Here is a 22,903-nt window from a genome sequence, read left to right on the forward strand (position 1 = left end):
CCTTCACCCCAGGGTCTCCCATTCCTCGGGCGGCGGGGACTTCTCCCTGTCTTTATTTTAGATCTCCCCAAATTAAAGATACAAAAATCGAGGGGAAGAGGGGCAAACTCCTTGCTGGGGTGACAGAAGCAGCAGAGCGTGGGTGCGTGGGTGGGTAGTGGGACAAGCAACTCGGAAATCATTATCTGTTGGTTGAAACCTGCCTGGGGTAAAATTTCAACTCGATTTTATAGCCTTCCATTATGACGCAAAGAAAAATTTACGACCCTCGCTTGAAAAGAGGGCCGAGGCCTTTTCTCACCGGTTTAAGAATAGGCAGCAGATGCCGTGACAGCGACCATTGTTCCCGGTAGACACAGGCGACCGAGCAACCTCGGCCCGCGTGCGCCAGGCGCGTCCCCCAGCCGGGCGGGTTTTTACTACTCCTGTCGCCTCTGAGCAGCCCGCGCGCACCCTCGCCCCCCGCACACCCTCGCACACCCTCACACACCCTCTCTCTCTCTCTCGCTCGCTCGCTCTCACACACACACACACACACACACTCGGCGGCTCTCAGTAATTTTTCATAAGTGCAAAGCTTTGCTGAACCAAAGGTCACCATCCAAGCCACTAACAACTTCTCGCCGGCGCACGGTTCCAAATCAGGAAGCAAAGGGAACTATTTGTCAGTGGCCTGACAGCTAAGTTCATTAAGGATTTAAATCAGAATAAATAAAAGTCGCGAAAATATTTACCTGCCGGCCGCGCTCCCGCGCCCGCCGCCTGGGGCCGAGGGTGGAGGGCTGGGGGCGCCGCACGGCCCCCCTCGGCGGGTGATATTCTTGGGATCCCTGCACTTTCCAAGTCGGAGAGAGCCCTTTGCGTGGCAGATTAATGACGACTCCGTGTTTCTTAAGGGACGTGCTGAATTAATTATTTCACCAATCACGTGGTCGGGACTTGTAGAAATCTATTCTTATCATCTTCCTCGCACTTTGAAAATTCTCCGGGTTATGAAAGGCCCTCCCCCGGCTGGCGGCGAGCCCCGGCCGCCCAGCCCGGCGCGGGGGGCAGGGAGGGCTCCCCAACATGGCGGGCGCGCGGGAAGCGCAGCCTGCCGAGGGTCCCGATTTACTGTACTGTACTCCGGCGGGCTCAGCTGTGCACTCGCTTCCTCCTCATCCCTGCCCGCGATTCAATACACACAACCGTACTGATGTATTGGTGGGCACAGGAGGAGCCATTAACCAGAAGACGGGCAGAGAACAATCATAAAATGTGTCTGAATATTTAAACTTCTGTCTGCGCACTTATAAATACACATGTCCACGCGTCTGAGGCGAGCCCTTCCATATATTAAGGACACATGTCTGATTTTATGCATTCTGCTCATTTCCTGTCGCGAGTAAGGCCCCCTCCCATCTATTTTGGGACTCCTGTCTTGGCCCCCTCCTCAAGGCGAAGCCAAGACGAGAAAAGCCCTCGTGAAAAAAACAGCACACGCCACTTTTTATAGTGGGGAGTGTTTATTGTGGTCTGGAGGGCGGAGGGGGCACTCGGGGGAGGAGGGGCAGGTGCTGGAGGCCCCGGTGGGGCTGAACAGCACGGGAGAAGTAGAAGGAGCCCAAGATTGGAGGCCAGAGGGGTGAGATCCGAGCAGCCACCCGCCAGCCCCAGGTTGGCCCAGAACCCAGCACCAGACACGCCCTCAGAGTTGGGGGTCCAGGAGATCTCTCTCACCCACCATGTCACAAAGAGAGACCGAGGGGGCCTGGGGCTGATCCGGGCCATGCTGAGAGCCAAACTGGAGCCTCCTTTTAGCCCGGGAAGGTACTTATTTTCCTTTTAAAAAATAATGTCCACCCCGCTGCAGCCTGAATCCAGCCTTAGGCTTCCCAATTCTCACAACATATGATGGCCAAATTGGGAGTGTAGGTATGGGGGAGGGGGAAAATGGTAGAACTGCTAAGGCTTACACAGTTTAACCTTCACACATCAGGCACATTACAGAAAATAATAAATTGTTTATATTGGATGTTAGCTTTTAGAAGACCTAATGAAGAATGCTTCTGTGGAGGCACCAAACAGGAGGGAGATTTCGCTACACCTTTTATTATTTCAAATATAGATCAATGAATTACATCAAAACTACAGGCAACAATTAGTATAAATAATACTTTAATCAGTGGCAGCAAAACATTGGTCAATTCTATTAAAAAAGCATCTTGTGTGAACAGACACCATGGGGCTGACTGACAATGTCATCGCCCAACAAAAGGCTGCAATGGACAAAGTGAGATGGGAGTCTGAGGAGCAATGTCCTCGCCAAACACTTCACTCCCCCCAGTCACGACCCCAACATACCATTGAAAAAACTCAAAACAAACACTTCTGGCTCATATTTGGGGGAACAAACTGGAAACAAATAAAAGCAAATGGGCACTGAGGCTTCCTACATCTAGGTTTCTCCAGAGTACGTTCCCAGATGGAAACTCATTTCCTTCCCTGCCCTAGGTGACTGGGGGGCCCTGCTTCTTCCCTGCCCCACTCCTGTGGGCCCAAATGGACGCTGGGGTCCGATTGGGACCTCAGGGTTGAGGGCCGCCCTCTGGGCCATCCAGGCTCCATTAACATTTCAAAAGACAATCCCTAGAAGAGGAGAAGGAGAAGTGAGACTTATAAACAAACAAGTTGTTTCTCTGATTAAGTTACTTTCCAAAGTAGTGGGGCTATTTTTAAGAAGGACCTTGGGTTTTCTTCATCAAAACATGCCTCTTGGCTTTCCTCTGGGGCAGGGGTGAAGGCAGTTAAGTAGTTTGGCATTTGGTCTGAAGCTGGAGTGAGTAACCTGAACTTCTGGGAAGGGGGAAATCTATATAATAATCTTTGCAATACATATGTAGTTGGATGTTGTGAAAATATATATTACCCCCTCCCAAGGAGAAGGTTCAATGTATTCACAGATTCGGGTTTTAGGAAAGAATCTGAGCAACCTTCCAACTTGCCTAAGGATAGCGGCCCTTTTCAAATCCTACATCCAAAGACTGCTCTCCATGTTCGAGGGGGAAAAAAAGAAGAGAAGGGTAGTTAGAGTCCAAAAGGTTAAGGGTTTAGAGGTCAGTCCTCCTGGCTGAAATACAGCTAATCGAATAGAAAATTTGTCCTCTGGATGAACCTGATTCTGTAATTTAGCCGAACTTCAGTAAAATACCTTTTCAGCTTCTCAACGTGAGGGCATCAGAAAAAAGACGTCTTGACTATGTATGAACTCTGTGCTTTTTGTCATAGAAACAATGATGCGAATAATGCAGGAATATCCATCTTTAATATCCCGACGTGGCGATATTCAAGTATTGCCATGTGCAAGTCTGAGAGCCAGGCTCACCCCAAGGAGGAACAAAGAGCTGTCCCTAGGGTCTAATACAAAAGAGCAAGGCTTGGAAGACACTTTAGAGACGTGGAATTTCAGCCTAGGGACTCCAGTGAATACCTGCCCTCAGCTCTCAGGAGACACAGAACCAAAGAATATGCCTGTAGAGAAAGTCTTTTTCCCCCTACACTTAAATATATTTTAAAAATTACCTCTGAAATCTTCTAAAGTGTTCTCAAGCACTGAAAAAATAGCCCCAATTCTGAATCTCCTTTTCAAGCTCGCCCCCTCTCCCTCCCCACTTTTGTGACTTTTCAGTAGCTACAACCAGGGGTTTCTTTTTGGAGCCCGAGGCTTTGCGGTTTAATTTTCTGAAGCCTTGTTTCATTTGAGTCTATGAACTCTGGCCATTACCTTTGACTCTTTCCCTTATCCTTAAGGGTCAACATTTTAGAAAAGTGAGCTTTGAACCCTTCCCAGGCAAGGCATAAGAAAAATGACTAAAGAACATCTCTCCTGTTGTTTGAGAGCGATTGTTTTTAAACCACTATTCTCAAGGCAAGGGAGAGGAGAGGGCCTGAAAACTTTTATACTTTCACAAATTCTGCTAATTAATGGGTTGAGGAAAACTTCCTTAGATTTGTTTTTTAAAAAATTAAAACTTAGGGAAAAAACCCTAAGACCAACTTTCGTGGACTTCTAGATTCAATTAGTTTTTCTTTCATTTTTTACAGCAAGACTTCCTCACCTTCCCACTTTCTCCCCAATGCACATTCCCTCTCTCATATAGGCAGGCCATACACCAATGCCTATAAAATACTGCTATATGGGGTATTTGGGGACATTTGGAATCCAGTTGGAACAGAAAATTCAGTCATTATCTAATGACCCAGAACACAGAGGTTTTGTTTTCTTTCCCCAGAAGGAAAATGTTGGACCATTTGTTTCTTTCTTTTTTCCCTTTCCTTTAATCACCCAGAACTGGTTGTAAGCACAGTGCTGAGAAAAGCACATGTGGAAATATATTTTCAGGAACTCAACTTTGAGTGGATCCTTTGCTTCCCTCTAGAAGGGTTAAGGGCCCCCTACACACATTTCCGGGGAGTGGGGAGGGGGTGGAGTTCAAAATGCCGGTTACAGCCAGAAGTAAGTCCACGCATCTCTTGATTCTGCTCCCTGAAACCCAGCCCCTTTCACCATGGTAAGTTTTTTGGCAATAAGATGTCAGTTATTTCTGCACCCCAATTCCCCAACAAATAAATACTTAAGGAAATATAATCTAAACATACAACAACCCGTTTGCACTTCCTTCTTAGACTCATTTCTTTGGGCATGGGGCCACTGGGAGCAAAAAAAATTTTTTTTCACACTGGAAATTATACAGACAACCCAGAAAGTTCAGAAATCCTGGCCCAGCCCTCCTGCTTCCACTGAAAGCACCTAGCGCAAGGGTGGCCAGCCTTCTGCCTCAACACGCCCACATTATGAAACCACAAAGATCCCTGGAGGGGCGGGGGGGGGGCGGGGAGGATGTTCAAATTCACACTGGGATAAAGCATCCAACCTTCATTTGCAAATTCAAAATCCAACAGCGGAGATTTTCAGGAGTTTAATGACTCGCCAAGGTTTTATGTTCTCAGTAGCTCCTGCCATTTGATAATATACTTAGAGAGAGAATCCCGCCCCCCCCGACCCCCATCCCCGCTCCAGGGAGGGGCTACCCTCGGGCAGGGTGCTAACCTAGTCCGAGGTAGGCCTGCCTGTCCCAGGTCCACCCTACAGTACCTTAGAGCCCAGGGAGGTGACAGCAGGCCCGGCCTGCCCCCGCAGCTTCGGCTCAGCCGGGAGCTCAGGGAGGGATGGGCCCAGGGTCCCCACTTCTATAAGGTCGTCAGGTCCGTGTGGTGGTCCTTGGCCAGCGGCTGCAAATGCTGGCCAGGGGCAGCTGAGGAGGAGCAAGAGGAGGAGGAGGAGGATGAAGACGACGACGACGAGGACCTGCCTTTCGTGTTGGGCAGCTTGTGATCTTTTTTCCACTTCATCCTCCGGTTCTGGAACCAGATCTTGATCTGGCGCTCGGAAAGACACAGGGTGTGAGCGATTTCAATCCGACGGCGCCGCGTCAGATACCTGTTAAAATGAAATTCCTTTTCCAGTTCTAGGACTTGCTGCCGGGTGTAGGCCGTCCGGGACCTCTTGGGCTCCCCGCCGGTGTAGTTGGGGTTCACTGCGAGACAAGCAGACCGAACACTCAGGTCAGCGCCCGGCCTCGGATTAGGCCACAGCCGCTCACTTCCTGGCGCGCCCCGAGGCCCGGGCCCTCCCCGCGCGCTCCTGGCCCACTCCCTGCCTCTCGCCCGCCCACCCTCCCAGGCGCACACTCTAACTCCCACCCAACCCCTCGGACCCACCTGCTCCCCTGGGCTCCTGGGCGGGGATCCCCAAAAGTGCCCCCATCTCCCCAGCCCACCTCCCGCTCCAGCATTCCCAGGCATTTTGGAAATCCCCTCTTCCACCGCGTTCCCTCCGCTCTGAAAATGGAGTCCTCCCCCACCCCACCCCCATCTCCACCCCCTTTTGCGCCCAGAGCCAAGCAGCCAGCCACATGGTCCCGGCCTGCTCCCTCGGCTATAAAAATTTATGGAGAGAGTAATTGCGGCGCCCATTGAAGCCCCACACGCCCCCACCCACTCGCACCCCCTCGCGGGGCCCAGGCCGCCGGGCTGGGGTGGAGACTGAGAGGTCCTGGGCCCGTGCCTTACCGGAATTCACGTGCACCTTCTTCATCCACGGGTAGACCACGGCCGGCTGCTTGAGGGCCGTCCCAGGGGGCGGCTGCTTGGGGCCGCCCGGCTGGCTGCAGGCCCGGGAGCCGGGCAGGGGCGGGGGCGCGGGGCACGGCTCTCCCGGGGCACCGTAGTGGCCGCTGGGGCCGCCGGCTTCTTGCCCGTGACCCCGCGTGGGCAGTGCCGAGCCGGGCCCGGGGCCGCCGCCTCCGAAGGTCTGCTCACCGAAGTCGGGCCGTGGGTAGAGCCCCGGGGGCTGGAAGTCGGCCCCCTGCGCGCCGCCGCCGTAGTAGTCAGCGCCCTGCTCGCCTAGGTAGCCACCCTGCAAATATTCCTCGCACGGAGGAAACTTGGGGTCCACATACTTGGAGTTCACCATATACGAACTCATGGCCATTAATTTCAGAAGGTAGAAAATACTAATTTTTCTCGTGTTGTCTTTTTTTCTCCTTCCATAGGGCCCTCCTACTTGCTGTCAACTGAATAAAGTTGGTGGCCATGTGACCAGACCAGCCAATAGCGAGGGAGTGAGTTTATCACCGGGTTGGTGAGCATCTCATAATTTTCACAAATTTAACTAAATAACATACGTGTAATCAAGTGACTTGCCGTGGCACATTTGAGGGCCCCTGCCAGATGTTAAAGTAGTTCTAATCCCAGCATCCTCATTCCCCACAGGTAACCCCAGCTTTTGTCTGCCACTGACTTTGCTAACCTCCAGTGCCCCCGCCACTCACCCCGCCTGTAATCAGCCCCCCAAAATGGGCACAGTTCAAGGGGGAAGGAGTCCTCATATCTGTCAGGGTGCATGGCATCAAAAAGTGGGCGGAAGAGGTGGCTTCTGAGTTGGGCAGAGAACCCCAGGCAGGCAGGACTCCCGCCCGCCCAGCCTGCGGAGCGGGGACTCTGCCATACAAAGGCCGAATCCCGGCTTTGTCTTCATCAGGGTCACCCAAAAGTTACTACAATCTGGCTGGCCTGAATCAAATTAGGCAATGAGTAACTGCCAAGCTTTCTTCGAGGCCGGGGTGTTTCCAGCCAAATCTTGGCCCTTGCTGGTATGGCAAGAAGCCCCCGTGATGCTCTAGCCAGGGCAGCTGAAGGGTAGCCCAGGAAGGTGGTGAGGGCACCCCCAGCTCACCCAAATGGACCCCAAAGGACCCTAAACTCCTTCTGCCCAGCTCACCTTCTTCTCACATGGCAGTAACGGCCAATGAGGCCCTTCATTGGGCACCCTCCAACTTTATGCCCCTGGAGGGCAGACCTGGGGCTGGGGCGACCTGGACTCCCACCTTGCTCCCCAGTGCCCCCAAACCTAACCCTCTGGCCCTGCGTTCATGCAACCAATTAGGGTTTTACACAGGGGGCCCTGTTTAAAGGTGAGGAGCTTCTCCAGGAGAAGGCTGCTCTATGTCACCAGGCTCAGACAATCCTCCTGGAGTCCAAAGTAATAAAACAGAAAGAGGCGACTGACCCGCCGGCTGCCTCTGGCCTCCAGTTCTAATTCTGGCTATTGCGGAGAAATGTGAAGTTTTTGCATCGACCATATATTCCCCTAGAATCGAATCTGTGACTATGTGGATACCACACAAATTCGGTTCTACAGGGTATATATAGACAACGTTACTACCTCCGGGTTCCACCCAGAGCGAGTACCCAGACTGTTGCCAGCCCCCGCCTCTTCCTCGGAGCCGCCACCAGCCCAACGCAGCCACCCTGCCTTTCAGAGATGGTTCAGGTAGCCTGAAGCGCTTGGTGGCAATTTGCAGCAATGAGTTCCCCATCCTTGTACCAGGGCCGGGGTTACCAAGCAGCCAAGGAGTCAGGACAGTCTTCTTAAGAAAGAAAGAAAAGAAGAAAAATAATCCATCCCAGAAATGGCGGCTTTATTACCCCCCTCTCTGGATCCACATAACCCCCACTCCCTTAGCAAGTGGTATTTTCCAGAAAGGAGCAAATGCCCTCAATGGCAGAAAAAAAAGAGGCAAGAGGGAATATCCTCTGCTCATTCTTCTGCCCACTGTCAGGGCAAGCCAGGTTGTCTGACAAAGCTAGTTCTCCAAGAAGTCGCGCATTTACCTTCCAGGGCCCTGAGCCCGGCTGGCTTCTCCGTCCGGCTGCTGCTGCAGACCCCGAGGCAGGCGCTGCTTGCAGGCACCGAGCTGCCCTGGGCTGGGGCTGGCGCAGGGGCCGGCGCACTAATGGTGAAGGGCAGGGCAAGGGGTCACTCGAAATCATTTACAAACATATCACAAAGTTTCATTATTTTTGCTTTGCCGACAGCAGCACACAAGAGTACAAAAGTTCACGAGTTGTGCCCGCCCCAGCGCAGTCCAGGGCTCACCCCTCGCTTCAGGGCACCAAGAGCACTCAGGGCCCGGATGGGTTTCAGGGGCAGAGGGATGCCCGGGCTCGGGTGGGGCTTTTGGATCCCTGACTGTAGGCTAGAGGTGTTTAAATTTTTTTGATTGTTTTGATTTTACCCTCATGATTCAAAAATTATTTTCAAGCCTCAACCTGGGCCTGGTGCGGTGGAGCCCCCCTCTGCCTGGCAAAATTGGCTGGCTTCTCCTGCTCTGCACTGTGCACGCTCCCTGCTCACTCCCCCACCGCCATCCTCTGGTTCCAGTGCTTTGGCTATTTTGTAGGGATATCCTGGGTGCCAATTCTAACAAGAGCTCTGAGGCTGCCCCACACCCAGCCCCCTTGTCCCAGGGGGGCTCCCCCCAACTTTCTCTAATGCCAAGAGCTCCCACACACCTGCCTTCCTGGGGACCTTGGGCCTAGGCTTTATCCAGACAAATTGGGGGAGCCTGCTGGGACAGGTGGGGAGCCGGGTGAGGGTACATACACATTTTCATATTTGTTAGACGCTGTGACCTGCATTTCACCTTATTGCTCAACTTGTTCAGACAGGTCAAAGCCAATGAGTTATTGATGAACAAAAGCGTTAAATATTCACCTCCCGCTCAACTGCCCATACAAATGCTTTTGATGTCTCCGGCTTTTTGTGCTGTGTTCAGCTACAGGGTGCTGATCGTGGGTTTGCAAGCAAGGAGCATCCACAGAGATAAGCACCCAGAGCCAGGGCAGCCTCAGGAAGAGGGCAAGACCAGGAGTTCCTGGGGACACTGGATTTTCCAGCCTGGAGCCCTGAGCCCTGTTTCACTTGAGACAGCCTGATTCATAGAGGTGAACTATGTACTGGGCGGAACCTCCACTCCTGGGGGGTGGGCACAGCCCCCATGGAGTCGATTAGGCTGCCCAGCCTGGAGGGCAGAAACCTGGCCCAGAGCCAAGCCTTAGCTTCCCGGACCCTAGAGAGAGGATGTCTCACCAGGGAGGGAGGGTGCCTGGTTCCTAACATCTTCGCACATTCCATCTCCTATGAAAATAAAATCAGCTCCGTTTTGCATGAGGGAGGGGCCACTGGTCTTTCCTTGATTCTCTCCCCACTACCATCATCTTAATGAGAGAGCCTTCCTGGAGATTTCACAGGCCTCCTCAGAAATGTACCTGTCTTCTGCGGCATATGCAACTCAGAAAGATCCAAACTTCCAGGCCCAAGACCCCAAAAATCTCTGCCCCCCCCGCACCACCACCCCCGCCACGTCTGCCTGCAACGCTAGCGGCTCAGGCGCAGAAATTCTCAAATTGCAGTTATAGAGAAGCAGAGGTGAACTAGAAGGGCCGTATCCCTCCCTCCTCGCTCGGCCGCAGTTCCCCAACCCAGGGCCTAAACCGCCGCGGCTGGGGCTGGGGCCTAGGGAGGGGGGAGGAGGGACTTCCACGTAAAGCTCAGAATTCGCAGCCCTTCCCGGAAGCCGGCCAACCCCACACACCCGCAGCCACAGAGGGTTGCGGTTTTTTTGTTTGTTTTCTTTTTACAAAAAACTAGAGAAGGTTGTTCCAGGCTGAACCGGGTTGAGCTGGGCTGGGCGGCAAAGGGGGATAGCGCTGCCTGGGTGTTCAGCAGGTTGATTCGAGCAGAAAGCGATGCTCGCCGCGACTTGTTAATAGGGCGGGCTGCTAATTAGCTGCAAGCTCTTCACAGACGCGTTCGCTGCGGCGGAGCTGCACCTGTGCGAGCTGGGGAGGCCTGGGAAGGCCGGGAAAGTCCAGGGAGGTCCAAGGAGACAAGGGCGAGAGGCCGCGGCCCGTTCCCTTACTTTAGGTGACTGTAAACCAGGCCCCAGAAAATTTTTCCAAGAGTCCAACTTAGATCCTCCACCTCCAGCTCGAGCTCCCCTCTCACAGTCAGGCCTGGGGAGGCAGGGCTGCTCTTCCACCCGCCCACTCCCCTGGCGCGGCCCTTCGCCCCTACCACCCCAGTTATCAATACCGCCCCTTCTCGATTCGGAAGAAACGGGAAGGTACTTACAGCGGCGGTTTCTCACGGTCCCGAACCTGTTGCAATGAAAACGGGGGTCACTTAAATTCCACAGGATAATAAAGATAGATGATACACAGAAAAATGACAAGGCCCAGACACCCCGCCAATACCCAGACCTCCCTCCTGCTTCGGACGCCCGCCCCCAGGAACTGCGCCAAGTTCTCCGCGCGCGGAGCGGGAGACTGCAGTGCTCAAGGGCAGACCCACGAGGTAGGAGAGTATGGCCCCCATCACCTCCCCCACTCTATGCACCCCTTGAGCAAAACCTTACTTTTTGCTTGGCCCGACTCAGGCTGTCTGTAACAGGGTCTCCCCGTGGGAAAACGGGAAGCGAGGAGAAAACGGGCCTTTGTGTGTTTTCTTCTGCACAATCGGCGGGGTGGGCGCAGGTCCACTGGGGAGGGGGTTAGCCGCTGCATCTGTCCCCAGCCCCAGCTCCCCGTCTGTCTCGCGCTAGGAGCAACTCAGACCCCTTTTCCAATTTCAGATTGGTTTCAAATTCCCCAGCTCCAACCAGCGCTCCCCTAAAACTGTCTTTTCCTTCCCAAAGAAGTACCAGACAAGGCTAGGACTTGCCTTCCCACTTCTGCTCTAATTCAAAACAAAGAGCAATTTCCAAGGGAAATGAGGACCCAAATGATAATCAAGGAAGAGGAAAACCGATGGGTTTAAAGGTAAATGGCAATGCTTTAGACTCTTATCCAGCTCTATGGATATGACATCATTTCGTCAGCATTTTTGCTGGAGGACCCACAAAGCGATCTTACAAAGCAGTGATCCTCACAGGGGCTGGTGTCCAGCTTTAAGTTTTCAGTCTCCTCTAGTTTTATTCTGGGATGGCAGTCTTCTCTGAGAAATCACAAAGGCAGAGCCATCTCCATCCTTATCCTTTCTCTCTGTCCACCTAGACTACCCGTTTTATTCCACTTCAGAAGCGGATGCCCCATTAGGAGGAGGAGAGAGACAGAAAGTCCCTCTTGTGAGGTGGGAGCCCTCAATTCCTAACTTTCTATGTCTAGAAGGGAGAGAAGAAAACCAGGATTTCCATCCTATTTCTTGATTTAGGTTTAAGCTAAAATTAAAATTAACTTCCAGGGGACTTCGCCCCACACCAGGTGGAAAAGATGGGGCAGAGAAATCCCCCACCCCTGGAGTTGTCCTGGAAAAAGTAATAAGTGACTTACTGGTTTTCTCTCCTAGTGGGCAGGGGAGCTGGGAGCAGACCTGTCTCCTGCGCCCGGCGCTAGCTGGAGCCTCTCACTTTTCTATTGCTGCTTCAGGAACCAACCATCTGCACTTGTATGCTCTTAACCTAATTTATGGTGGGAATTATATTTTGGCTTGTCAACTCTCAAGCCATAAAACAAAGTTTATTGGGATCACGTGTTCGTAAATAGCCACTCAGGTTCCATCTCTGGCAGAACCATAAATAACCTTCCGCTTTAAACTTTTATTCACTAAATAAAGGTTCACTGCAACTGTTCCCTCACATTTAAATAGTTCCAAATATCTAGGATGCAAGGGGGGAGTCATATTCATATCAATACCCCAGGCTTTTCAAATAGCATCTTTTCAGGGATGTCTATTGAAACTGGGAGATAGTGCTATTTGGAAAAGGCTGGTTGATGGGCATGTCTTATGATTCTTTGGCTGTATCCGCTGTGAGTACCATCCACTCCTTTATTTCAATCATTTTTTAGCTTTGGATGTGGTAAATAAAGAGGAAAGCCAAAGGCCACTTCTTACTTGCTTATACCAGAAGTTATTTGGGATTTTGTTTTAGCTTCAATAAGAAAAGGGTGGTTGGGGAGATGCTGGGTGGGCTTGGGGGGTGGGGGGGCAGCTGGAGTTAACACTTGGCTCTGTATTGTTGCGAATGAGCTCAGCGAAAGTTGAAGGTAGCCACATGCCTAGGGGTTTCTATAATTTGCTTAGATCTGGAAGGAAAGCCTTTGCAAGTGACCAAACTGCTTAAAACAGCAAGACTTGGGGTTTGGTAAAGTGAGAAAGTGGAGAATAGCCCCATCGGCATCTTTGGCGACTGAAGCTCTAAAGAAGGTTATAAAACAATAAAAGCAGCCCTGGTGTGAAGGGGACAGGGTGTGAGGAAGTAAATGAGGCTCTCAAGGAACCCAAGCCCAGGAAGTCAGATGTCCCCAGTCCCATAGTGTCCCAACCACAGGGCTTAGGAGTCCAAACCTGGGTGGGATCCTCTCTCTCCCCCACCCCTTACCCTTCCACCAGCACCAGAGGGAGAGCCTAAGAGAGGGGGAGGCAGCGGGCTCTCCTGCTGTGAAAGCCAAGAGAAGGAGCTTGGGCCCGAGCACTGATCCATGGAGTAGAATGTGCCACGCTATGCCTGAGGTAGGCGGGGGTGGGGAAGACGCCCCCAGCTCCCACCAAGGGGAGTGAGTGAAAAGAGAATTGACACCCAACATCCTTCCATAGCCTGGCAGAGTTGCTACCAGTGTGAAAACGTATGATTTTTACTATTCCGATTAAAAGAATGGGTGTTCTGTGTAGCTTTGTAGAGCACATATATGTCTATGATTTCTAAATCAAATTCAGTTGTAAAAGTTCTCATCAGCAAACCCATCAAGCCTGTGAAAGAGACTCCTTTCCACAAAAATCTCTTTGCATCCTAATTTCCACCCATTCTCTGTGCATTTCTAAACCCATTTCTTGATTTCACTTTCACTGGCTAGAAAGCAGGGGGCTATTAGCCCGGACTGTATGGCATCTGTTTCTTCCCTCCCCATGCCATTAGCCGCTTAGGAGTACCTTTTTCTTTTACAGTTGGTAGCATCTGTTTTTAAAATATGAGTAAAGATCAATCCTTAAAAAAAATGTTTTCTGACTCTATTAGCACTAGGCGAGCAGCTTCAAGACAAGCCCCCGTTAATCCACTGTAAAAAATAACAAAAGTTTGAGGGGCTGGGAAAAGCCTTCTTTATTTTTCCTTAAGTTAATAAAAGAGGATGAATCAAAGGACCTATGACATTCTAGGCAATTGTTATGAGCTTTTTATGGGGGAGGGGCCATGTAAAGAGAAGACCAGGCTGAGAGAATGGTGTTTGAAACTGACACCTACTCAGGGCTCAGTAGATACTTTTTGAATGAATGGTGATAAAGGATGGTAACTGGGACTTGCCTGCAGTATTCACTGTGGCTTTCTTAAGAATAAAACTATATAGTATACTCTGTACATTTAGATAATAACAGCAAAGTAACTAGCTATGCGTAGGGGAAAAGGAGAAAAGAAAGGAAGACACTGAGGCAGACAACTTCAATTACTTTCTAGTCTTAGGACAGCCAGGCGACATGATTAAAGGAGAAAGTGTCTACCTCCCTCCAATCTTCCTTGGCCCCTGCCCTCAATGCTGGGCTTCTGTAGATGAATGACAGAGTGCAGATGGGGAAGAGCAAACTCTGTCTAGTAGGAAGGCTAAGCACCAGGGAGAACAGAAGACTACTTTGGGCCAATTTGTTGGGGTTTTTCCAAGGACTTTCAATGGTGGTGGTAACAGTCCTGAAGAAGAGGTCGGGGAGAAGAGGTGGGGTGGGGGCCTTCTTAAAAACCTGTAAGGAATTTGGTTTCTGGGTAAATTGAGACTCTGGACACTGTCCTTCCTCACTGGGCTGGAAAAAGCCAGTCCTGGGAATTCCTGCTCAGAGAGCTTCCATGAGCTAGGGTTCCCTGAAGGAACCCAGATGCCAGAGCCGCTCGCAGGAAGGAGGAGAGACTGAAGGGGCCCCAAGAGGCGTCAGCTGCACTCCAGATGTATTGAGGTCCACTCTCTGCCACCCTAAGGGCCCTTGCTATGTGGCCCAGGAAAGAATATCCTGACCTTGATTTTCAAGAGGCCTCTTGCCCAGAAGTGGTACTGAACTCTTCCCTTAAACTGTCTGCACAACCAGGATAGGTGGGGATGGGACTTTGGATGAACTCCCTAGGCTGGGGGCAGATAAAGAAAGACTGCCAGGCCTGGCACTTAGGGACACAGCCTGGCGGTAGAGCCAGAAAAGGGCTGAACAGGGAGTCCCAAGCAGGAGAGAAATATAATTCCATATTCCTGGCATTATATCCCATCACTGAAAGAGGACTACTTCTCCTGCTACCCCCGCCCCTCCCCCCTAAATGGAGTCTGTTCATTGGAGCTCTGCCTTGGTGTCCTCTGGGAAGGAAAGGTGACCCCAGAGGGAACCACTCTAACAGTGAGATGTGCCATCCAAAAGAACAGGCTCTCGGGCAGGATCTCCGATGGCAGGGCCAGAGATTGGAAAAGGCTCCAGCAGTCCCAAGAAAAGCAGGATCTGGGGGGTCACCTAAGTCCTTTGAGAACCAAGAATAGAGGGTAGATGGCACAGAAGATGGAGGTGGCTGGGTGGCTACAGCACTGCCCGGTTTCATGGGCCAAACTCTGCCCGACATGGTTGATAGCAGAAGAGACTAGGTGGGTTTGGACAGAAAATCTGACCCAGGTGGACTACTGGTTAAGCCAAGAGAAGCAGCTTGACCAAGGGTTGCGCAGGCCCTCTTACAAAAAGTCTACAGTCAGAAGTCATGGAGGCCAGGACTAAGGCGTAGAACCTGGTTGCAGGGTGTGTGTGTGTGTGTGTGTGTGTGTGTGCGTGCATATGTGTGGGTTATAGCCTGAAATAGTATACATATAATTATTTTTAAAAGATATAAATAATCTAAAAAATTGGAAGGGCTGATGGAGATTTGGGGGGCATAGGCCTCTTTAAGACACACCTTGACATCACTGTGGCCCAAGTTTGGAGCTGTGGCTCAGCCACGGTCCTGGAGCCCAGATCTTGGAACACAAGCAGATTAAGGGGGAGTTGGGCACTCCTTGCCTCCTTTGCTGTTGCTCACTGGCCTTTTGCTTTCCCACCCTGTCCCAGCTTTCAAGAGACTGAAAAGAGGGTACTTGCCCTGGGGCTGTAAAAGAGGATGCTTGGCCTAGTGGGTGTGACTGATGGGTGGTGGTGGAGAAGGTGACTCCAGAAGGTGGAAAGTAGGGCCTGCTCTGTGGTAAGGCCTGAGCCTTCTGTAGGAGTCACAGATGTGCCTGTGTGGGTGTGAAGCCTCCCTTACCTGACATCTGCCCACTGAGGAGCTAGGGGCACTTTCCTCCTAGGTTTGGCCCTGAAGTCTACCTGTAGGAAGGGGCCAGATACTGAGACCCAAGGGAGTGGGGTCTATGAGGCCCACTACAGCAAAAGGAAAAGTCCCAGATCCATGTTATCCTGTGACGAAAACTCGTCCTGTCTTCTCTGTACAATTCAAGGATTAGGTGAGTGAACCAGTCTCTTTCAGCTCTAAAAGTCTAGGCCTGATTACTGAACAGAAAAAGGATAGTGATGATAAGAACTCCTATTGAATGCTTGTTATTCAATATGTGGTCGAAACAGGTACTGAATGTTTGGCTTGTGCAAAAAAAAAAACTTTTAAGTGCTTAATCAGTGAGTTAATGTATGTAAAGTAGTTAGAATAGTGCTGGGCATATAGTAGTGCTACGTAAGTAAAAATCCTCATAACAACATTTGAAGGTACTCTTATTATCCCTACTTTCTAAATGAGGAAACAAGCCCAGAGAATTTGCCCTACTTGCCTAAAGTCACACAGCAGGTAAGTGATAAAGATTTGAAAGAAGGCAGGTCTGTACCCAGAACCTACTCGCCTCTTTGAAAAAATCTCCAAGTTAGCAAGGGATCAATGTCTCCTTCCCTATATGGGAGCAACTAGTCAGCTTATGGGGTAGTGACATTAGAAAACCTAATTAAGGAGGGAGCCCCCAAACCTAGGGGAATGGCTGTTGCTGAACGGTAGAGAGAACTTGGCCTCTGGAGACCAAAGAACCATAGAAGAACCAGGAGATACCCTTGGCCAGTTCTCAAACATAAGCGTACGTCCTAACTGCCATGGTGGACAGTGTTTACAAACTGCAGGTTCTGGACATTCTGATTCAGTAAGTATGGCATGAAACACAGGAACCTTCATTATAAACAAGAGGTTTGAATGCAGGCCTTCATTAAGAATCACTGCCCTAAAGTAGGGAAAAGAGGGAGGCAAAAGACTGTGCTGCCAGGAGGCAACGAGGAACAGTGGGGTTGGATCTGAGCCAGTCGTTTATGTTGGGTGTCACAGCTGATGCAATACCCCATGGAGCCCACCAAAGGCCTGAAATGGGCGCAATGGGGAAAGAAGAGTGTATGGGTGGTGTGGAAAAGGGGAGAGAGGAGCACCTGCGTTGTTCTCAAGCCGCACAGTCAGTGGGATTCACCCGGTATCTCAGAACCTCGAGGCAGGCCCGAGGGAGTCCCAGGGCGCAGGCCTTGTTCTAGGTGAGCCAGGGCGAGGCCTGTCAGCTTGAGGGAGGAGGGGCTAAACGCTCGGCTTTTCAAGGCTGCCGGTTCTAGGTACCAGGAATTACGGGAAAGGAAAGTGGCAAGAATAGCAGCCCAAATGAGGGGGCTGGTTGGGATTGGGCGCAGCTTGCCCCACCACCGGACCCTAACTCTTCCTGCTCTTAGGAGCCCAGGGCGCGAAAATCGCGCCCCCTCCGGGAAGGCAGAGGAACTGAGGTGGCCCGCCACCCCCGAACCTGCCTTCTGGCTCCCGGGACTCTGGGCTGCCTCTGCTCGGGAAGCAGCCCCTGAGTGTAGGCGCAGCACCGCCAACTCTCCTCGCAGGCGGAAAACACTCTCCTAGCAGGCGGAGGCGGGGGCGGAGGCGGAGGGGCGGGGTCACGTGTCCTCCCCTCCCCCAGCCCGCTGGCGCCCGGGACATCCCCCGCGCCTCCGTAGCCCACAGGACGCTTGTCCTACAGCGCCTCCTCCTGGACAAGGCGCCAGACAGCAGAGCAGGGGGACTGCGCCAGCCCCGGAAACCCGACGCCCGGGCTTCTTCGCGCGGGCGGAGGTCTTCCCGCGCCAGAGGCTGCGAGCTGGTCCTCCTGTCCCCTGGGGCGGTCAGAAGGAGTTGAGAGGGCTCTGAGGCCGCCTCCCGCCGCAGCACTGACAACAAGCTCGCGGCCCAGGAGCGTGCATCCTCCATTAATTAGGCGAGTCCAGGCGGAAAAGCCCTCCAGTTTGTCCGTTTATTTATTTATTGTTTGACCGCTCTCTGCTGAGCCAGTGGTCCCCACAGAGCCCTCGAACGTGCTGCGCTGGCGTAACAAGATCTGGGAATGGTCCGGCTGAAGGATTGGCCTGAAGTTTGGCGGTTTGAACAGGCGCCAAGAGGAAAGGCCTTTTCCCAAAGCAGAAACACCAGGCTGAAGAAAATCTATACACTTCCCCAAGGATAAGATATATATATACACATACACACACACACACACACACACACGTATATATATATATATATATATATCTTCTTTTAAGGTGTTAAAAAAATGTATGTGTGAGTGCTTATTTTAACACCTTGAAAGAAGATTTGGTTTCCTTTTGGCCACTAGCTCGCATTTGCAGACTGTTTCTAAAGTACAGATTTAAATTGGGGTGGGGTGGTGAGTCAAGATGATTGAAAATAACGTAGTCAAGGGCAAGATGTTTGACTATATTTAGTCTATATATTGGAATAAAGTAAAGATGAGTGGCGAATCCTGAGGGAGGAGTTGGAGAGATCGGGTTATATCTTCCTGCTCTGAGTCCACTCGCCCCCTCCCCCCTTCCGTGCTTTGCTGGTTGGATCCCCAGGCTGGGCTATTTCATTGCACATGCGCCGGACGCTGGGCAAGCGGGCAAGGCAGGCGCTTCGGGGCACTGAGCTGTGCGGTAGCTGTGCGCAGTGCTGGGCGGTGTGAGGCACCGCGCACTGCTTCTGCGCCTACCTGCAGAAGCGCTTGGACGCCCCATCTTATAGAGGCAGGAAACATACTTTTTCAGGAAAACCTGTGTTAAAAACCTCAAACGTCCCTTCTGATCTGCAAGCCCTGTTGCGCCAAACCAGCAAAATCGCCATGTTGCCGGTGAACCCTCTCAAGGTTTTCGTTTGGATCAGCAGTTTCACATCTAGTGCACGCCTTCTCCCAAGTCGTTAATCAAGGCGGGGTGGGGGAGAACCACCTTACGTTCAGAGAGCACAACTTCTCCCTCAGTCTGCACAACTATGAAGTCTAAGGGACCAGTTCCTAGAAAGAGGGTATCTATTCACACCAATTCCGGAAAAGTGGCCCTAAATTGGACTTAAATAGGAATTCCGAGTTCTTGGTGGCTTCTCCCCGGCTTCCGGTGCCCCCGCGTGCCCTGTCCGGCGGCCGCACTGCGGCAAGGCCGTAAATACCTCTAACAGCTGCCTGCCAGTCCAGAGTGAAATACTGTCTTTGTTCCTTCCCCTGCTTCTCGAGCTCGGAAAACAGAATTCTGGCGAAATATATTTATTTGGAGGAGCATCTGACAGGAAAATACGTTTGGTTTTCAGCCCTGGTGCTTGACCACATTTATAACAACGAGCTTTTTTCTGGTCCTGCCGGAGAGCCCAAGCCCAGCTCACTGCCTGACCTTAGACACTAAGGCCCGGACGTGCCACCGGCTCCCTGATGTACAAAGGGATAGAGGTTCGGCCCAAGGACGCTGAGAGTTACACTCCCCAACTTGTGAGGTCCTAGGGTCCAAGTGGTTTTTTTTTAGTTTCGTTTAATTTTTTAAAAATTGGGTTAACCGGGACAGTGGGGGCATTTCTGGCAGTGGCAAAAGCGTTAACTAGTTCCTCTTGGACTAAATGGCCTGCGTTCAAACGTGATTTGCAGATTATTTATTCCCTTAGATGCAATTGACCATTTAAGGTCTTAATGCAATTGACCATTTAAACTCTTAATGCTACCACGGGACTTACAAAGAGCCCCCTAGTCCTCCATATCTGCCCATGACGTCACCCTCTGCTGCGTAATCGGACCTGCAGCCCGCCCAGGTTCTCAGTCACTTGGGCGCGCTCAGCCATCGAACCCAGGGAAAGGCGACTGAAGCTCTGAACACAAGGGCTTGGCCATCATGGCCACAACTCATCCCCACCCGCACCGAGCTTTCAGGCAACCTAGGGGCTCCTTAGGCTCTGGAGTTGCCAGGGGAGGGCCTTGTGAGCTCCTGACCAGGGCCCTGCTTTTCAGTAGGTAATGCTCTAAACCAATATGAAAGAATGATCTCAGCAGTACCGTAATAGAGAAATATTTACAAAATACAGACGTTCCAGATTTAAAAATCACTGAGTTTCTAATTTGTTAGTGATCATAGTGATCCACAACAATTCTGCTAGACGTCAACTGACCACTAATCGTGGCCCTCCATTTTGAAACTCGCATGATTCCGTCGTTAATTACTAAAAATACCTTTCTACAAAGATGTCATTTATTGTTCAGAAATGCTTTTACGGCCAACACGGTTACACTGGAATATTTGGGAGAACATTAAAATGTTAGGGTTTTCCTCTGGGTGGTTGAAAAAACGATACTCCGCCGCGCGCAGGTCAACCTCATGCGCAATGCGGCAGATTGTCCCAAAGGTTTTAACATTTCACAACGTGTCCACGAGAGAATAGGCAATAGGATTTGAGAACTGCATCCTCAAGTGCCGTTCAAAATCCGTGGGAGAAAATAGCATTTTTTTCTGCAAACAATTTTCTTTTGACTCATAGATATTTTGGTCCAGTAATTTTGAAGTAGAGTTGGAAATGTTGCTATATAATATTTATTCGTAGGCAACACACACACACCACGACAGTACATTTAGAGAGCAAAATATCTACTCTTTTCCCAATCCGGCAAACAAGAAACACACGCGATGTCTGAACTTAGACATGCTTCGAATTTCTGAAATGTCTCTTGGTTTTTCCCCAAGACCTGCACCAGATTTTCTGATACTACTACCTCTCAAAACATGCATCCATTTTGTGGCATAGAATAATCCAAATTCACCTGACAGATTATTAGATGTGTGAGGAACCTTTCTTGAATTGTTACAAAAATTATCTAAGAACTAGAGAAGCAGTTAATATTTAAAATTCCATCTCATATACAAGGCCCAATAAACCATAAACCCTAGAAATTAGCATCACTCATCAAAGCCTAGGTTAACAAACCAAGCACATCCTGGATACACAGAATCCACCCCACCCCCAAGCTCCAACCCTCAAAACACACCTGTTAGCCTCCCAGGTACCTCTGACCACAGACAAACCGCAAAACACTGCTCTATACTACACAGTGCCTTTAGTGACCCTCCAGCAAAGCTGACACATCCAGGAAGCATCTGCACACTCTTCCCAGGGTGGGGACCGAGGGGCTCTCCATCTATGCCGCTATCCACCTCCCATAATCTCCAGAGGAAATAGGGCTTCCCTTCGACTTCTGAGCTCAGCTGGACCCCACCCGGGGCCCCAGGGGACGCCCGCTCAGAGATGGAGTGATCTGGGGCAGGGGGCGCAGGCAGCCACTCCCAGGTCCCGGGGATGGGGAGGGGTCGGGCAGGGATCTCCGAGCTGCCCAAACGGGTGGGCGCCTCGAGCTTCTCGGTGGCAGCGCTGGGGGCGCGTGGAGGGGACGGCTCTTACCGGAGGTGCCGGGCTGGAGGCGGCGGTCGGCCGGGGCGGCTGCTGTAATCCACTAGGCGCTGCCGGGCTACGCGCGCTCTGCGCGGCAGGGACCCGCTCATGTTAGAGAAGGAGCCGCGTCGGAACCGCGCGGCTCGGTCACCCAGAGCAGGCCGGCTGCTCCCGGCGGGCGGTGTCGGCGCCGGCCGGGGCCTCGGCGCCCCGGATTCCTTCCGGGCTCTCCCGCCTGCCGGGCTCCCCACCGGCTCCGGGGGCGGCAGCGGCGCGACCGGGGCGAAGGAGCGGCGGGGCCAAGTTGGGCGCCGGGCGGGAGCCGAGACCGCCGCGGACCCCGCAATCCCACAGCCGGCGACTGGAGCCCACCTCTGCGGAGACAAAGGTTAGAAAAAGAGGGGGTGAGGCTCTAGGAAGGCAGAATGCGGGGGGAAATTCGCCTGGGAAATCAGGAAAAAGGCCGTGAAGGCGAGCGGAGCCTGCACATGACCAGCCGCAGCCAATGACGACCGCAAATAGGTCATAAAAAGGTCTATTACCAAGTTGTAAATTTTCTTCAAACAAAAAGGAATTTACTGCAATTCCTTGCGGATTTTGCACATACAGCTCGCAAGCGCCATGTTTTTCCTCTCTTTCTCTCTCCTCTTCCCTCTTCTGTTTTTCTCCTCTCCTTCCTCCCCCTCCTCCTCCTCCTCCTCTTCCTCCCTCCCTCCCTCCCTCCCTCCTCTCCTCTTTCTTCCTCTAAGTCCCTCTCCACTGCTCTCTCTGCCTTTCTTGCCTTCACGGTTCCTTTTTCTAGGAATTCTTTTCCTTTTATTTATTTTTTTGGTGGTTTGGCTTGAGACCTCTGCTCATTGGGCGCTGTGTTACAGGGAGAATGAGTGCGGTGTGCTGCCCCCCGCGCTCACTTGGGGAGGTGATCCTGGCGGTCACCCCTCCAACTCTCCCCTCACTTGGTTTCCCCTCCCCTTACCTCACCAAAAGGCCGCTCTGAAAGAGGAGACAAGCACTTTCGGTTTTTGCCCCTCTCATCTCCAGGCAAGCCAGCCCGTCTGACCTTGCGCAGAAAACCTGGGCTCTGCAGGCCAAGAAAATGTGCTCTCCCCACACCAACCCTCTCCTACATAAATTGGGGTCCCTCCCATTTCTTCCAGTTTCTGCGGTAGAATTGCCAACCAGCTCAAAGACTGGAAATGGTTTTATGTACTTGTCAACTTCTCCAAAATAACAGTTTGAACCCCCAATGCCTATCCTTTTTCTCAGCAGAAACATCTTCCTGAACAGTCCTGGGTTAGAGGAAAGGCAATATTTTTGGATTCCCTCTGAAACCCCTTGTTTAAGTCTCCCCTAAGTGCAATTCTCATTTACATGGAATTAATTGTAGCCCCTCTTCCCTTGCCCCCCAAATGTTTGTCCACTGAAAAGCCTGGTCAATGCAACATTGAAGAAGAGAGGGGCTCCATTTGTTTAGGAAAAAAGCAACTCCCCAGTTTCAGGCTTGGAAGAAAAAATAGTCCTTCTTCTTTTTTTTTTTTTTTTTTTTTTAGTCCTTCTTCTTCAAAGGCAGGAGTCACATTCCCTTTGCACTTCTCATGGAAGCTGCCCCAGTGAACCCCAGATGAAAGTAAATGTCCTTGGCTGGCTCCCCTCATCATTAATGCATGGGCATGGCCATCAGGCTTTAGAACCTGCCTGTTAAGAGGTAACCTCTCACCCCCCATCCTTTCAAGGACACTGTCTTTGGATTTCTAGTAATACGTTTATAAACATTTGCATTGGATGTCTATTTGAAAGTTCTCTATTAACATCCTCACACCCAGTAAGTA

The 22,903-nt window shown here is 51.5% G+C and overlaps 1 protein-coding gene across 1 annotated transcript; it reads right to left on the bottom strand.

Annotated features, from left to right (window-relative positions):
• Window positions 1-780: 780 nt before the first annotated feature.
• Window positions 781-21,856, bottom strand: HOXD4 (homeobox D4). Its single transcript, XM_022570092.3, has 4 exons — window positions 21,084-21,856; window positions 10,517-10,542; window positions 6,112-8,333; window positions 781-5,576 (listed from the first exon to the last, which is right to left on the bottom strand). The coding sequence occupies exons 3-4, from the start codon at window positions 6,530-6,532 to the stop codon at window positions 5,230-5,232; spliced, it is 768 nt and encodes a 255-aa protein (XP_022425800.1). The 5' UTR covers window positions 6,533-8,333; window positions 10,517-10,542; window positions 21,084-21,856; the 3' UTR covers window positions 781-5,229.
• Window positions 21,857-22,903: the final 1,047 nt, after the last annotated feature.

The sequence above is a fragment of the Delphinapterus leucas genome, chromosome 8, assembly GCF_059928025.1.
Source record: "Delphinapterus leucas isolate spDelLeu-1000000601 "Yukka" chromosome 8, BTC_Dleu_Yukka2, whole genome shotgun sequence".
NCBI lineage: Eukaryota > Metazoa > Chordata > Mammalia > Artiodactyla > Monodontidae > Delphinapterus > Delphinapterus leucas.